We start from the raw sequence: 15617 nt of genomic DNA, 5'->3' as shown, positions 1-15617 counted from the left end.
CAAAAAACCTTCCAAATGCTCTTATTTCATTCTTGGACTCTTTTCCTTTCTTATATCATTCTTCCATAGCTCCCTTATTTCCTATTCTTGTATCCAACTTCTTTTCTTCTTTGTCCAAAAGCTTCAAAGTGTTATACCTAACTATACATCAAAACACTAGCAGCCCCGTAAAGCATAGGATACACATAAAATGCATAAAAATAGAGTAACTAGTAAACAAATATATTGATTTCTCACAATTCTAAGGCTCAAAACCACTCAAGAATCATACAAATTACTAGCTATCAAATCCCCCCAAGCTAGGCTTTTGCTTGTCCCGAGCAAAATAGATATAAAAAACCAAAATGAGGAAAGAACTTGCTAGAACAAAAACAAAGAAAAACGACAAGAGAGGGAAGGAAAGCAAGCAAAATCGTACGCATGGCAAACGCAAATCACTTTTAGCTCAAGTGAGAAGCCATTTAAACCCACAAGTTTCCTTACAGGACGAGTTTTGATTTCGTGAGGGTTTCCAAGATTATATAGAGCGCCTATCTAAGTGAACCGTTCTATTTGATTTATTTATTTATTGTATTAAATTGTGATTTTATTGTATAGTACGCATTTCTTAAACAAGCGTTCTATATGATTTGTATATTATTTTTTATTAAATTGTGATTTTATTATATAGAACGTATTTCTTAGCTAACTGTTCTATTTGATTTTAACATATTAAAAAAAAGAAAAAAAAGAAACTTTATTTCCTTGTGGATTTGAACGCCTTTTCTCATAATATCCAACTTATATCAAGCGCCGTTAATCGCTTATTTCTCTATTGCCCTCTTCAAAACTTTCCTCTTTCTTTGTCTCTTTTATCAGATCTGGTTTAGAGCTTCTTAGTTGCTCTAACCCTAACTCCATCACCTTCTCTAACTACAGAAAACCCATCTAGTCCTCTGTCAAAAATGACATAATTATTTGGAGCTTCAGCAATGACATAACAACAATGGTAGACAAATCTCGAAGAATTCTTACCCCCGGCCCTAAACGACTATGGATGTCTAATTTCGCATCGAGCTATCTCCTCTGCACTCCATTGTCAATTATTCATTGCTACTCACCTCACCGACCCTATCTTTATTGGCCCTCAAATAACCGATTTCGTCAAGCAGGTCAACTTCTCTCTCCCCTCTTTGATTTCATATAAATATCAATTTCTTCATAATTATAATGCACCCGAGTAGAAGTGATCTAGCTACTATTGTAGTGGTATTTAATTGTTTGTATAAGTGTAGACACCCATTTGTGTCTCCCCAAAACCAAACCCGGTGATGAATACCTTTCACGTCGAATCATAATTGAATGAAGTGAAAGTGTGGAAAATCTAGTGTTGCAGTTTGTTTTATTTCTCTTCTTTCTTTCTGTTTTCGAAAACTTATTTTATGAAAATATCCAATCCAGTTTAGTTTGGTCCATAACAAGGGTCCAATAATAACGTAGTTGGATCGGGCTCTAAAAGAGCTTTCCAATGATATATTATAAGCTCAATTCCGATGAATAATGAGGAAGTTATGGCCAAATTACTAAATTGGGCCTGGTTTGATCTTTATATGTGGCCCAATGATCTAGAGGAGGGCCTATTAAGATTTATCATTCCTAATGCGATCAGGATTGATTATGTAGTCTTCTAGAATCTTCTAGAAGGTTCTTTTGAATCCTAATGTGATTAGCATTGAAAATTGAAGTTTTATGAGTTTTCTTTAGAATAAAAGAAGTGTTTTAAATGAAATTACAGTTTTACCCTTTGTACGCTTAATTTTATCAAAAATATGAAAACGTGTGAAAAAATTGCCTTCAGCGCTGCACCACAGGCTGTCGCCTGGCGACAGAGGCATGTGCGGCGCCAACGTCGTGTTTTATTCTTCTTGAAACTCCGATTCTTTTTTATCATATTCTGGCTTATTTTCGTTATAAATAGCCTCCTTAAACCTCCGTTTTTAATTACCAACTCTCATCAAGAAATCTTGATACTCTCTCTCTTATTCTAAATCAACTTTTCACAAACAAAATTCCGCATTCACAAGATTTAGACACACCTAGCATAATTCGAAGTTGCCTTCGCCCTAGACGTGAAAGGTTTGATATTTCTGAGGGTTTGGTCCCAAATCTAGTCGAAACTTTCTTAATTCTTTCTTTCAATTATTTAATTTAATTGTTTATTTTATATTTTCCTTGAAGTTTCTAACGTGTGTATTTTGTAATTAGAAAGAGATACGAGGCATCCAAGTAAGTACTTGAATTGTTTTTAATTGATATTATGATATATAAATCATGTTTAGGCTGTTATTTTGATTCCTAGTATCATGTTTAGGGTGATTTGCTTATATCAATTATGATATCTATGATGCTTTCTATTTTCTTTCCTAATATTCATGTAAGCATCATGTTAGGGTTAAAGTTTTGATTTTTATTGCTTAGTGACATGCTAGGGTTTGTTTTAATCTTGTTAGTATCATGCCTAGGATCTTGCCATTATTATGCTTTAACATGATTATTTTAATTATGATTGTTATTTTTATAACTATTATAATTATTGCTTATGATGAATATTATGTTGCTTGATTATATTTATTGTTATTGCTTGATCACGCCTTTTATGCATGTTTAAAGGGAATTTGTACTTGTAATCACGCTTAATAAGATAATTAATAATCTTGTTTAGGGCTAATATGATTATAATTCAAGTGATCGCCAATAATAGTTTTGTTTGTGCATCAATATTTGTAGGGAATATTTCAAGCATTACCCCAAACTTGAACTCTACTTTGATCATACACTAAAGTATGGTGGCGTCCAAAGGGAAGGAAGCTAGAGCAAAAGAGTCACCAACAAGTTTTAGGAACTTGTAAACCGTTCACAGGGTGAAGGTTACACCCCTTAATGATCCATGAGATCGTTAACTCCAATAGGTCTGGAACCAAGACTGGAAGTTCGGGGATGAAGGTACAAATCCAATCTAAAAGAGAAAGAACCTTCCCTAAAATAGGCCTCTACTTTATTCTGCTCGTATTCTTGTGCGCTTTTTAACTAACATGCAATCAATAGGTTTACCCTAAACCTGTTTATCTATGTTCGTTGAATATTAATGCACAAATAAACTATTATTGGCGATCACTTGAATTATAGATCATATTAACCCTAAACAAGATTATTAATTATCTTATTAAGCGTGATTACAAATACAAATTCCCTTTAAACATGCATAAAAGACGTGATCAAGCAACAACAATAATAATCATCAAGCAACATAAAAATCATCATAATCATAATAATAATAATCATAATTAAAATAATTATGAAGCATAAAAATAATCATAATCATGTTAAAGCATAATAATAGCAAGATCCTAGGCATGATACTAACAAGATTAATAACAAACCCTAGCATGTCACTAAACATTAAAGATCAAATATTTAGCCCTAATATGACACTAACATGAATATTAGGAAAGACAGTACGAAGCATCATAGAAATCATAATTGATATAAGCAAATCACCCTAAATACGATACTAGGAAAAGCATCCTAACAGGATACTAGGAAAAGCATCCTAACATGATACTAGGAATCAAAATAACAACCTAAATATAATTTCTTTATAATATCAATTAAACAATTAAATCACTTACTTGGATGCCTCGTATCTCTTTCTAATAACAAAATACACACGTTAGTAACTTCAAGGAAAATATAAAATCAAATAATTGAAATAGAGAATTAAGAAAGTTTAGACTAGATTTGGGACCAAACCCTCAGAAATCAAATTTTTCACCTCTAGGGCGAAGGCAACTTCGAATTTGACTAGGTATGTCTAGATCTTGTGAATGCGGAATTTTGTATGTTAAAGGGCTAGTTTAGAAAAGAGAGAGAGAGAGAGAGTATCAAGAATTTCTTGATGAGAGTTGGTGATTAAAAACGGAGGTTTTAGGAGGCTATTTATAACGAAAATTAGCCGGATTATGATAAAAAAGAATTAGAGTTTCGAAAAGAATAAAACACGACGCTGTTGCCTCGCACACTCTGTCGCCAAGCGACAGACGTGTCGCCAGGCCTGTCACCAGGCGACAACCTGTAGTGTGGCGTTGTAGACAATTTTTCTACGCGTTTTCATATTTTGATAAAATTTAAGCGTACGAAGGGTAAAACTGTAATTTCCTTTAAAACACTTCTTTTATTCTAAATAAAACTCTTAAACCTCAATTATCAATGCTAATCAAATTAGGATTCAAAAGAACCTTGTAGAAGATTCTAGAAGACTACAATCAATGCTAATTACATTAGGAATGATAAATCATAATAGGCCCTCCTCTAGACCATTGGGCCTCATATAAAGATCAAACCGGGCCCAGTTTAGTAGTTTGGCCATAACTTCCTCATTATTCATCGGAATTGGGCTTATAATATATCGTTGGAAAGTTCTTTTTGAGCCCAATCCAAATACACTATTATTGGACCCTTTCCATGGACCAAACTAAACTGGATTAGCTATTTTCATAAAATAGGTTTTCAAAAAAAGAGAGAAATAAAGAAAAAAATTAAAAATAAACCGCAATACTAGACTTTCCACACTTTCACTTCATTTGATTATGATTCGACGTGAAAGGTATTCATGACCGGGTTTGGTTTTGGGGAGACACAAATGGGTGTCTAGAGAAGCCCCCACTTTGACTGAGTTTGGAGAAACGCAAGTTTCGAAAACAAAAGTCAAAGTACCGATAGGGACGGAGAATGATTCATAACGTTCTGCGATCCTAAATCACTCTTGTAACGCCGATACCTGTAAACTAGCATTAGTGAAACAAATAAAAGAGTTAAGAAACGCGTATCTTGCACCGTCGAGCACACGTCTCTGGAGGTAACCGATTTGTTTCTGCATTTGCTGTTGTGACAACCTTCCGCAAGCTAGGGAACACCATCCCGCTGTTTTGATGTTGATATGTCCACGCGTCACTGAATAAAGAGCTTTGAATTATATGCTCACTCGTCTCTGAGCAAAGAGCTTCGATGATATGTTCACGCATCTCTGAACAAAGAGCTTCTTTTTATTTGACGATCTTCCTCAAGATAGGGGATACTGCCTGAAGACTGCTACGCCTATGACTGCCTCCAATTCTGCTGTGATATTCTTCTGCAAGCTAGAGAACCCTATCGAAGATTGCTTCGCCTGAAACGACCTTCTAGCGCTTTGTGACCATTTTCCGCAAGCTAGGGAACATGATCGAAGATTGCTTCGCCTGAAGCCATCCTCATTTTTTGGGATAATACTCTGAAGAGTATCACTGAAGACCAACGCATGTCAATCCTTTAAAGTTCTCTTGAACTTTGCTTTTGCTATGCCAGTGCGTCAGCGCTTTTGCTGCTTGTGAACCAGTATGTCGGTGCCTCTGAATTGTGAACCAGTATGTCGGTGCTTCTGTTGTTTGTGAACCAGTATGTCGGTACCTTCGCATTGAGCCAATTTTTAGGCGCTTTAAGCTAAGTGAGACGATCATTTATCAGGTCGATCACTTAATGCGATTGTAATCGAGCCGGTTATTAAATCATGTTAAATTTCTTATAGGGCTAACTAGCGTACCAAGGAACCCAAAATTGTTGTACGAGGTCGAAATAATCGTTCTGAGAGGCTTTGTGCTCTGTCGCCGCTTCAACGTCTCTAGCGCCGCAATTTTGCCCTGTCGCTCGGCGACAAAGCTGCCGTGCGACGCTGCAGTCAAGATTTTTGTATAAATCCTTTTTATTCCTCATTTTGCTGCTACTGCTGTTACTTTCGTTCGAGTTCGCCGCGAAACTTCAAATTGCTCAATCTCACTCGTTTCTCAACTAAATTCGCTCAAATTTGTTGCAAATCAAAGCTTTGTTCTTCTAGTTTGCTGATCTGTGTAAGTTTTTTCCAAATTCACTCGAATTTTGATGAATTTTGTTCATGTTTATTCACGAATTTCTTGAAAATTCGAAACTTATATTGCTCAATTCTCTTTGTTTGTCAAATTTTATGCCACGAAATTGCTTGATTATGTTTATATATTGCCTTGGGAGTATTTTGAGACTTGTTTGACTCAATTTGGTGAAGAAACAAACGATTCACTATTGTTGAACCTCTTAAGGTCTGAAAACAATGTGGCCCGTTCTTGATTTGTTTACTAGCAATTCTTGTCCGATTTGTCACAATAATTATCATAATATTGTAAGAAATTTTTTGGTTGCTCGAAAAATTCCATGTATGCTTGAATTGTAATTGTGCTCTATTTTAGTACTATGTACTCTGTTTTTTTGTGAACATAGTATCATGCGGCTAGGCAAACCTTAGATACTATAGAACCTTATTTTTTGTCAATTCTGCACAATGTAGTATGGCTAGACAGTGAGGTTCTGATTCCCGGTCTCGAGACACGCGACGGGAGAACGAGCCCGCTCAGGAGGACACCGACCCGTCCACCTCTCTCAGTTCCTTCCCTGAGTGGGACGAGCGGACACTGTTCTTTGCCCCCGAGCACCACATTTCAGAGAGGGTGCGTCGCAGGATCGTTAGTGCAGGACACGCAACCACGGATCGGGTAATGACACTCTGGGGATGCTGTACGACAAGTATTTCAGCGACAATGAGGGGCTGCGACTTCTTTGGGAGTCTTGTGGGATGACTGCCCTGTTTCGGGCCACGCAGGCCATGTACTCATTTGACGCGAGCCACCACGTAATTCGCGCTTTGATGGAGTTCTTCTAGGACACCACCAACACTTTCCACTTTCCTTGGGGTGAGATGACTATCACCCCAGCCGACTTCAGTCTTATTTCGGGACTGGAGTTTAGCTCGACCGCGCTGCCGTTCGACAGCTCCATCAGCGTTTTCTCTCCTGAGGTCGATGAGATGTTGGGTCCGATTGCTGTTTGGGCCCGTGCTGAGGTGGAGCCATCACGATTTAGCTCCAGGTGCATTCGTCGGTCGACTCTGGCGATGGATTTCGAGGACGATGTGACTACCCGAGAGCAGCAGGTGCACATCTTTGCACTTATTTTGCTGTTAGAGACGTTTTCCCCTGACAAAGGTAGTAGGGTGCTTCCTACTGTCCGCGATCTTCAGCTGATCAGGAGTTATGATTGGGCCAGCTTGGCCTATGCTGACTTTTTGCGAGGATTGCGAGACTCCTGTCGACAGCAGTCTTACACAGGGGACATCGCTCAATCTAGCTTCTGGAGAGTCGTAGAGGTATACTTCATCTCTTACAAAGTTAGATCTAAGCTCTTATTAGCATCCGCTGATTTCCTCTTTATCTTTGTAGATTTGGTTCTACGAGTAATTTCCTTCGCTTGCGCCAGCGAGACCATCTCCACGCGAGTTCCCCGTTGGCGCCTGTTGGGGAGGTCGCTTCAGTAACCAGGCAACTACTGCCCGTGTTTGAGAGTTGATCCTCTCGGTATGTTCCTTTTCATAGTTCGCTTTTGGTAGAAACTTTATCTTATAGGCATTCTTTGCAGGAGCCTGATGTACTATACCGGCCATGGGGTGGTCCGGTTACTTCTGCGCTGGCTGCGCAGTACACTGCTGAGTGTCGCTACTAATTTCAAGGGACATATGAGGCGGCGTGTACCTAGGAGAGAGAGTTTCTATTCAGCACTCCTCAGAGATTTTCGTCGTCCCTGCTCCTCCGCCACGTCATATGTTTCATGACGCGATGCTGCTCAACTTGTCGGGAGGTCACCTGCTGGTACCCCTTGGCGATCTCATGCTAGCTCAGGGCGATGCTACGAGTAGGATCTGCTGCCGTTGTTAGCTCCGGCTCCTGTTTTGTCTGAGGAAGCGGCGGTATGATTTTTGTATTTTATCTCTTTGCTAAGTAGCCCCTAAGTGATATTTTATTCACCTCGGTTTGCTTTTTGCTAGATCGATCCTACTGAGTTTGTTCCCCCTCGAATGTCCATCCACTATCAGGGGACATATGAGCCTATTGATGAGATGATCCCTCTTGCTCCTGAGGATCAGCGTTTTGTTGAGCGATCTATCCCTCACCACCAGACTCGGGTAAGTTATTTGCTTGCTATTTATTTATATCTGTCTTGTATTGTTACTATGCAGGTTAATTAAGCCAGACGACCCGTTGAGTCATGGCCGATAAGGCTACACGCTCAGAACAACTGGCATGAAAAGAACCTCACGCCATCTCTTGAGAGGCTAGTTGTAGGGGATAGCTCCTGCTGAGCTATTCCTTCCAGCTGGGCTCAGTTAAGAAGAATGTTCCTACAAGCAAAGAGTCGGCATGAGTGACCTCATACCACCTCTTGAGGGGCTAGTTGTATAGGATAGCTCCCACTGAAATATCGCCCAGCCCCTAGGGTGCGCACTCACTGCCGAGAAATCAATTAAAGGAGGGCTCACTAGACCGGCAGAGTCAGCCCGCAGGGCTGACCAGGCTGAACTCTCCACGAAGGAGATGGTACGCCTATAAATAGAGGATAAAGTACAACGGAATGGGGGTAAGACAATCAAGTCGCTATACTTTCTACATCTTTCTAAGTACACTTTCTCTCTCTAAACATTCTCTAACTTAAGCTTCGGAGAAGGGTTCCTCGAGCCACCCCCAAGGGCAGTTTACGTGTGCTACCTTGTGTAGGTAGTTAACAGGATCAAGTTCACCCAGCAGAACCCTTGGATCCGCACTTGGAACAGTTACTGATTTTATTTCTTTGACAGTTCTCGCGCGAGGTGGTTACGGCGATGGCGAGGTGCATAGAAGCCTTCCGGAGCCAGCTCGTGCGGATGAGGAACATGGATTCCTGTCGTCGTGACGACACTGTTCGGGAGGTAGCTTTTCCTCTTTATTTCTACTTTTTTTATATTTCTATTTTCTTTTCTTCTAACATGATTTCTTTTTACAGGGACAACCTATTCCTTCCCGTACTCGGAAGAGACATGAGGTTCGGAGAGAGCCGACTAGGTCTAGTTCTAGGCGTCGCCGCACTACTTCTGGTGGTCGGGGTGGCTGTTCTGATGTTGCCCGTACCGAGGCGGTGGAGGGCTCGGGCTCTTCATCTGAGAGTGCACAGGCTGGGCTGATGGACTACGGAGAGGCGACATCGGCTCCGAGAGGTGGTGGGACATACGAGGTTGGCTCGTCGTCGCAGCAGCCTCTGCAGCCTCAGCCTTTGCTGATTCATCACCAGGGCGACCTTGGGTGAACTGGTCTCGAGTTGAGTTTCCCTTCTCCTAATGAGACCGGAGCAGGTGGGGAGCATACTCCACGATCTGAGCAGTTCTTCGATATGATGAACATTCCTCATCATCTGCGTCCTCCAGCGCCGTAGTTGTAACTGTGTTTATTTATTCTAACTTTTATAAGACTTTGTCTGACTGACACATTTGTTAGACACATTTTGTATATATAGACTATTATATATCATGATTGTATTATCTTTGTATTTATTTTTCATTTTTATGTGCATATGTGTGTGTGCAAGAAATTGTGATTAACTTTTGCACAAAAATTTCCGTCATTTTTATTACTAATGGAGGGTATCATACTTTCTCCCTCAAAAAGAAAAAATGAAAAATAAATTGGACTTAAAACAAACCTAAATTTAATTAAGTCTGAATAAATTGGACTTAAAACAAACCTAAATTTAATTAAGTCTGAATAAATCCAAGAAGAAAATAGAAGGGGAATACATTAAATCAATATATGTGGGGTATTTGAACAAAGGGCAAAGTTGTAAAGTCATTGTACGAATTCAAATCATAGCCAGAAAAACGTGGTTTGCATAGTACGTCAAGGAAGCGCTGCAGCGCCATGCGTTTAGCGCTGTCGCCGAACGCTGCTGTTGTCGCCAAGCGACTGGCTTGTCGTTCGGCGCTGTAGTTCGCTGATTCTGAGTCCTTTCCGGAGTCAAACTGCATCGATTTTGTAAATAAATAGCCCCCTAATTTGCCGATTTTCTGTATAATTCGGACAGATTATAATCTTAGTTTCTCAACAAATAATCATGTCTTTAGTTACTAAGAGTTTTAGCAATTTCACTCGTGAATGGTGTCGGTCTTTAACTGCTAAAGAGAGAAAAGAACTCGACTTTTTTCACATGGGAGGTATTTATGGTGTTAAAGGGGTAGATCTTGATATAAATTTTATTCATACCGCCTTAGAATACTAGGATACAGATACACATTGCTTTAGACTAGGGTGTGATGAAATTAGCCCTTTACCATAAGAATTTTGTGCCATCTTAGGCTTCCCTTCATTAGATCTTGCGGTAATCCCTAGAATAAATGAATATTATTATAAAGATTTTGAGCCCTTCTTTAATTTAAGAGATAGAGATCTAACAAATATTGTAGATGGTAGCGTAGTTAATCTAAAAGAATTTGCACGCCACTACTTTGATAGACCTTATTCTGAATCTTTTCATGTTTATAGAAGAAGGGCTTTTCTCTTTTGCATGCTTAACCAATATCTTCTCACTAGTGGTAGAACTAATGAGGGTCAAACAATTATATTAACTGTTTTGGAGCAAATTGAATCTGGAAGAAATCCAATGCCATTAAATGTTGGAGAGACTATGCTTAGTCTGATCTTGATGAATTGAAGAAAAATCCAAAACCACATTTTCGGGGCTCTCTAATTTTATTACAGGTAGAAAAATAATATTTTTAATTATAGAAATCAAAAACATATTTTTGTATAGTAATACTAATTTATTTGCATTGATATTTTTTTTTTTTTTAGCAGATATGGCTAATGGAGAGACTAGAATTAATTAGTCTTCCTGATAATATCGAAAAATATACTTCAAATTGCTTTGTGAGGCGAAAGAAACTCTTCTCTAAGATGGGGCGCCATGAGTGGAATAAAGTCTTTGCCTCTTGCAACTTTGCAATCAAGTGGGTCGTCCCCTGCTGGAAAATAGAGAAGATGGTTGGTGTCAACAAGCAACCCTTTTGCCGTCTTCCTAGCTTAACCAAGATGACTTTTTATTATCCCTGCAGGGTAAAAAGGCAGTACGGTCTACTTCAAACAATTCCTTCTGGGGATCTTCGTCGTCCCTATGAATTCCCTGTTTCACAAGAAGTAGAGAAATTTGACACATTGGATTCGCACCCAGTTCACCCAGCAGAACCCTTGGATTCACACCTGGAACAATTGGCGCTAGAAGGAGGGGGAAGATCATCTGACCTGAGGTTTACCAATTGAGCTAGGGACTAGTTAACTAACCACCATGGTCGGAGAAGAAACTATACAGACACTCATGTCTAAAACTAATGAGACCAGCCAAACATCACAAAAAACACCCCCAGTAACCATCGATCTAAAAGGATCCACCGGAAACCTCAAATCGACCATCTCGCAGAAATCCAACCCCATCGGATCGACATCAGCTGCTGCTAAAGCGGCGTCGAAACCAGTAGACCCGGTGGGATCCAGCTCCATTTTCAAATATGGAATGCCGTTAACAGGCGTGAATAACGAACTCATTGTTTCAGCACCTGTGGCCCAGAAACAGCAGCCCGTAAATACGCCAGCCATTCTACAGAACCTCTTTAAGTGCAGTAAGGAGCAGTTGGCTGCAATGACTGTGGTCTTCACCAATATGGGTAAGGGAGAAAGTCCGTCACCGACAGCGGCCGCTGCGGAGCCCGTAGCGAAAAAGCCGGCGTCCTCGACCCTCACCCCTGAGAAGAAAGAGCTCATTCAGCTGAGGAAGAAGGTATTGGAGTTGGAAGCTCGTAACCTGAATCAAGAATGGAGTGTGGAGGAAATAACCCCTACTCGAGGCAGCCCGGAGAAGCAAGTCCCACGCAGCAGGTCATCGACCTCAAAGCGAGGACCCAACCCGGAGAAAGACAAACGAGCGCGAATCCATGTTGTTCTAGATGATTCCCCATTTATGGGAGATTTTGGAGGAACTAATGGAGAAAGTAAAGATGCCAAGTTGCAGATACAACGGAACCACAACACCCAAAAGCCACATGTCAGCTTTTCAGAACCATATGGTACTTTACACATTGACAGACTCAGTCTGGTGTAAAGCTTTCCCGCCGACCCTGGAGGGGCTGGCAGCTGAGTGGTATGGAGCCATTCCCAAATGTTCCGTATACTCGTACAGCCAGTTGAAGAGAATGTTCATGGAACATTTCATAACCCTGGTAAACCAAATCATGATGACAACCGAGCTGATGTCGTTGGCTTAAGGGAAAGACGAGCCCCTGAGGGAGTTCATCACCAGATTCAAAAAGGAGGCAACAACCATCCCAAATATGAGCCAGGAGGTAGCGCTACTAGCAATTCAGAGTGGCTTACTTCCAGGATCACCGTTCAGAGCGTATATGGGGCGTAAGAGTCTCAAAACACTTGCTGAAGCGCTGGGCAAAGCGCACGAGTTCATCAAAGCGGACGAGACTGACAGAGAAATGCTGGGTAGGAAAGCACTTGGTGACTCGGTTAAGCGGGCACAGGTCGCCCAGGCAGAGAACACACCCAGGGTGGACCAGCCGAGTAGGGCTGAGCAAAACCGTAGAGAAACGGACAGGGCAGTAGGACTGAGAAGGTCGGACCCAAAGAGAGGGCCAAGACCTGGGAGGTTTGACCAATATACCCCATTAACCCATTCCAGGTCTCATATATTCAGCGTGAACAAAGATGATGACAAGTGGCAGAGACCTCCGAGGATGGTTAGCAGAAATCGTGATACCAGCAAGTGGTGTGACTTCCATAGGGACCATGGTCACACCATTGAAGAATGCACACATTTGAAGGACAACATAGAAGAATTGGTCAGGAGAGGGTACTTGAATCAGTTTAAGCAGCGCGATGACCCTCCTAGAAGGAGGGATAAGGATAGAGCGGGCCTCCTTGACCGTAGAGGAGGTCATAGGGGCCCAGCCGGAGACAAAGACATAGATGGCAAGCCAGAAGGCAGAGTGTATGCAATCAGCGGGGGCCCAGTACATGGGGGAACAGGCAACAGATCACGGGTTGACCTGCAGGCGATGATACATCAAATAAATGACAATGATAAACGTAGATGGCCACCTCTTCCCCCGCAGCCGCAGGCCAAGTGTGACGAGTATGACTGTAGACACCCATTTTTGTCTCCCCAAAACTAAAACCAGTGATGAGTACCTTTTACGTCGAATAATATTGAATGAAGTGAAAGCGTGGAAAGTTTAGTGTTGTGAAAAGTTTTAATTTCTTTTCTCTTCTCTCTGTTTTTGAAAACCTATTTTAAGAAAACAGCCAATCCAGTTTGGTTGGTCCATGATTTGGGTCCAATAGTAGTGTATTTGGATGGGGCTTGAAAAGAGCTTTCCAACGATATATTCTAAGCCCAATTCCGATGAATATTGAGGAAGTTATGGCCAAAATACTAAATTGGGCCTGGTTTGAGCCTTATATGCGGCCCAATGATCTAGAGGAGGGCCTAATATGGATTTATCATTCCGAATGCAATTAGGAATGGTTTTAGTCTTCTAAATTCTTCTAGAAGGTTCTTTTCATTCCTAATTCGATTAACATTGATAAATTGACTTTTGACTTTTTAGAGTTTTAATCAGATTCAAAGAACGTTTTTGAGGAAAATACGATTTTATCCTCCTGTACGGCAATTTCTATCTGATTTTAAGAAAACGCGTGAATTTCTGAGTCAGCGCCAAACGCCAGCTGTAGCGCCTGACGCTACGCTTGGCGCCTGGTGCTAGCCTTAACGTCTGGCGCTAAGGTCAACGTTTGGCGCTAACGTGGTTTTTTGCGTCAGAATTCTGTTTTTGATGTTTTATCTTTTTTGCTGATTTTCTCTATAAATAACGTGCTAAAAACTCCGTTTTGATTCACCAACTCTCATCAATATTTTCTTGATTACTTTCTCTCTTTCTTTTCTAAACTAGCTTTTTCACAAATACAAAATTCTGCATACATTAGACTTAGAAACACCTAGCATAGTTCGAAGTTGCCTTCGCCCTAGACGTAAAAGGTTTAATTTATGAGGGTTTGGTCCCAAATCTCTATTTCAATCTTTTAATTTAATTTTTTTGTTTATTATTTTCCTTGAATTTACTAACGTGTGTATTTTGTTATTAGAAAGAGGTACGAGGCATCCAAGTAAGTGCTTTAATGGTTTAATTGATATTATGATATAAAAATCATGCTTAGATTGTTATTTTGATTCCTAGTATCATGTTAGGATTTTTCCTTAATTTGATGTTTAGAGTGACAACAATAAATTCCTAGTATCATGTATAGGGTAACTTTAATATTAAGTATGATTAAAAATATGATGCCTTTTATGTTCTTCCCAATATTTATGATTGTTAGTATCATGTTAGTATTAAATCTTTGATTTTTATTGTTTAGTGACATGCTAGGGTTTATTAATAATCTTGTTAGTATTATGCCTAGGATCTTGCTATTATTATGCTTTAACATGATTATTGATTATAATTATTATTATGATTATTTTTATAATTATTATGATTTTTATAATTGTTATTATTATTTATTATGTTGCTTGATATATTATTATTTATTGCTTGATCACGCCTTTTATGCATGTTTAAAGGGAATTTGTACTTGTAATCACGCTTAATAAGATAATTAATAATCTTGTTTAGGGTTAATTTGATTATGATTTCAAGTGATCGCCAATAATAATTTATTTGTGCATTAATAATCAACCAACATAGATAAACAAGTTTAGGGTTAAACCTAATGATTGCATGTTAGTCAGAAAGCGCACATGAATACGATCAGAATAAAGTAGAGGCCTATTATTAGGGCAGGTTCAATCTCTTTTAGGTTGGATTTGTACCTTCATCCCCGAACCCTATTTGGTTCAAGACCTTATGGAGTTAACGATCTCTTGGATCGTTAAGGGGTGTAACCGTCACCTCGTGAACGGTTTACAAGTTCCTAATAAAACTTGTTGGCGACTCTTTTGCTCTATCTTCCTTCCCTTTGGACGCCACCGTACTTTAGTGTATGATCACAGTGGGGTTCAAGCTAGAGGATTAACGCTTGAAATATTCCCTACAGTTTTTGGCGACTCCACTGGGGAGGATTTCTATTTTAATTCCTAAAATTTATTTTGGCAATGATTTAGAATGAATGGAGAGACTCGAAACGTTCTAAGTATTTTATGTGCGTAATTTTGATTAACATTATTGTCATATGCATAAAAATAGATCTCATTGGAAAGACCATCCGTAATGAGTTAAAACATAGGATTTTACACGTAGGAAATTTGAGAAATATGTTTCACAACTAGGACTGAAATAAAACTGCGCGAAACTGGAAAATTTTATCGAACACAGAAAGCTGATGAGGCATGTAGGAATAGCGTCAGCGAACAAAATATTAGCGCCAGAATTTTAATTGTAGCGCCAGACGACAGCTCTTTCGCCAGGCGCTACAGCTAAAACCTGGCGCCAATCTCTGTTTGCTGGCGCCAAATTCTTCCAATACCGAGCCAGAAATATGCGTTCTAATTTCGACCAGTTTTTCGCATTGTTTGCTCGATCCTACTTCCTGATTGAGTTTTTCTCACTTTTCTGAAACCCATATGTGTTCTACATATGGACATAACCCTCTGGGAATTCTTGCTCC

At 39.9% G+C, this 15617-nt stretch overlaps 1 protein-coding gene across 1 annotated transcript; it reads left to right on the top strand.

Moving 5' to 3' along the window:
* The first annotated feature begins 6073 nt into the window (after window positions 1-6073).
* Window positions 6074-9454, top strand: LOC110704274. Its single transcript, XM_021882067.1, has 2 exons — window positions 6074-8836; window positions 8911-9454. The coding sequence occupies exons 1-2, from the start codon at window positions 8750-8752 to the stop codon at window positions 9208-9210; spliced, it is 387 nt and encodes a 128-aa protein (XP_021737759.1). The 5' UTR covers window positions 6074-8749; the 3' UTR covers window positions 9211-9454.
* The last annotated feature ends 6163 nt before the right edge of the window (window positions 9455-15617 follow it).

This window comes from Chenopodium quinoa, unplaced genomic scaffold (assembly GCF_001683475.1).
Source record: "Chenopodium quinoa cultivar QQ74 unplaced genomic scaffold, ASM168347v1, whole genome shotgun sequence".
NCBI lineage: Eukaryota > Viridiplantae > Streptophyta > Magnoliopsida > Caryophyllales > Amaranthaceae > Chenopodium > Chenopodium quinoa.
The sequence above is the reverse complement of the archived record's forward strand: the minus strand, read 5'-3'. Positions and strand labels throughout refer to the sequence as shown.

Excerpts from the sequence above, each read along its gene's own strand:
- LOC110704274 (XM_021882067.1), top strand. The coding sequence starts at position 8,750 with ATGGCGAGGTGCATAGAAGCCTTCCGGAGCCAGCTCGTGCGGATGAGG. Across the intron at positions 8,837-8,910 it reads GTGACGACACTGTTCGGGAG|GGACAACCTATTCCTTCCCG; the intron begins GTAGCTTTTCCT and ends TTCTTTTTACAG.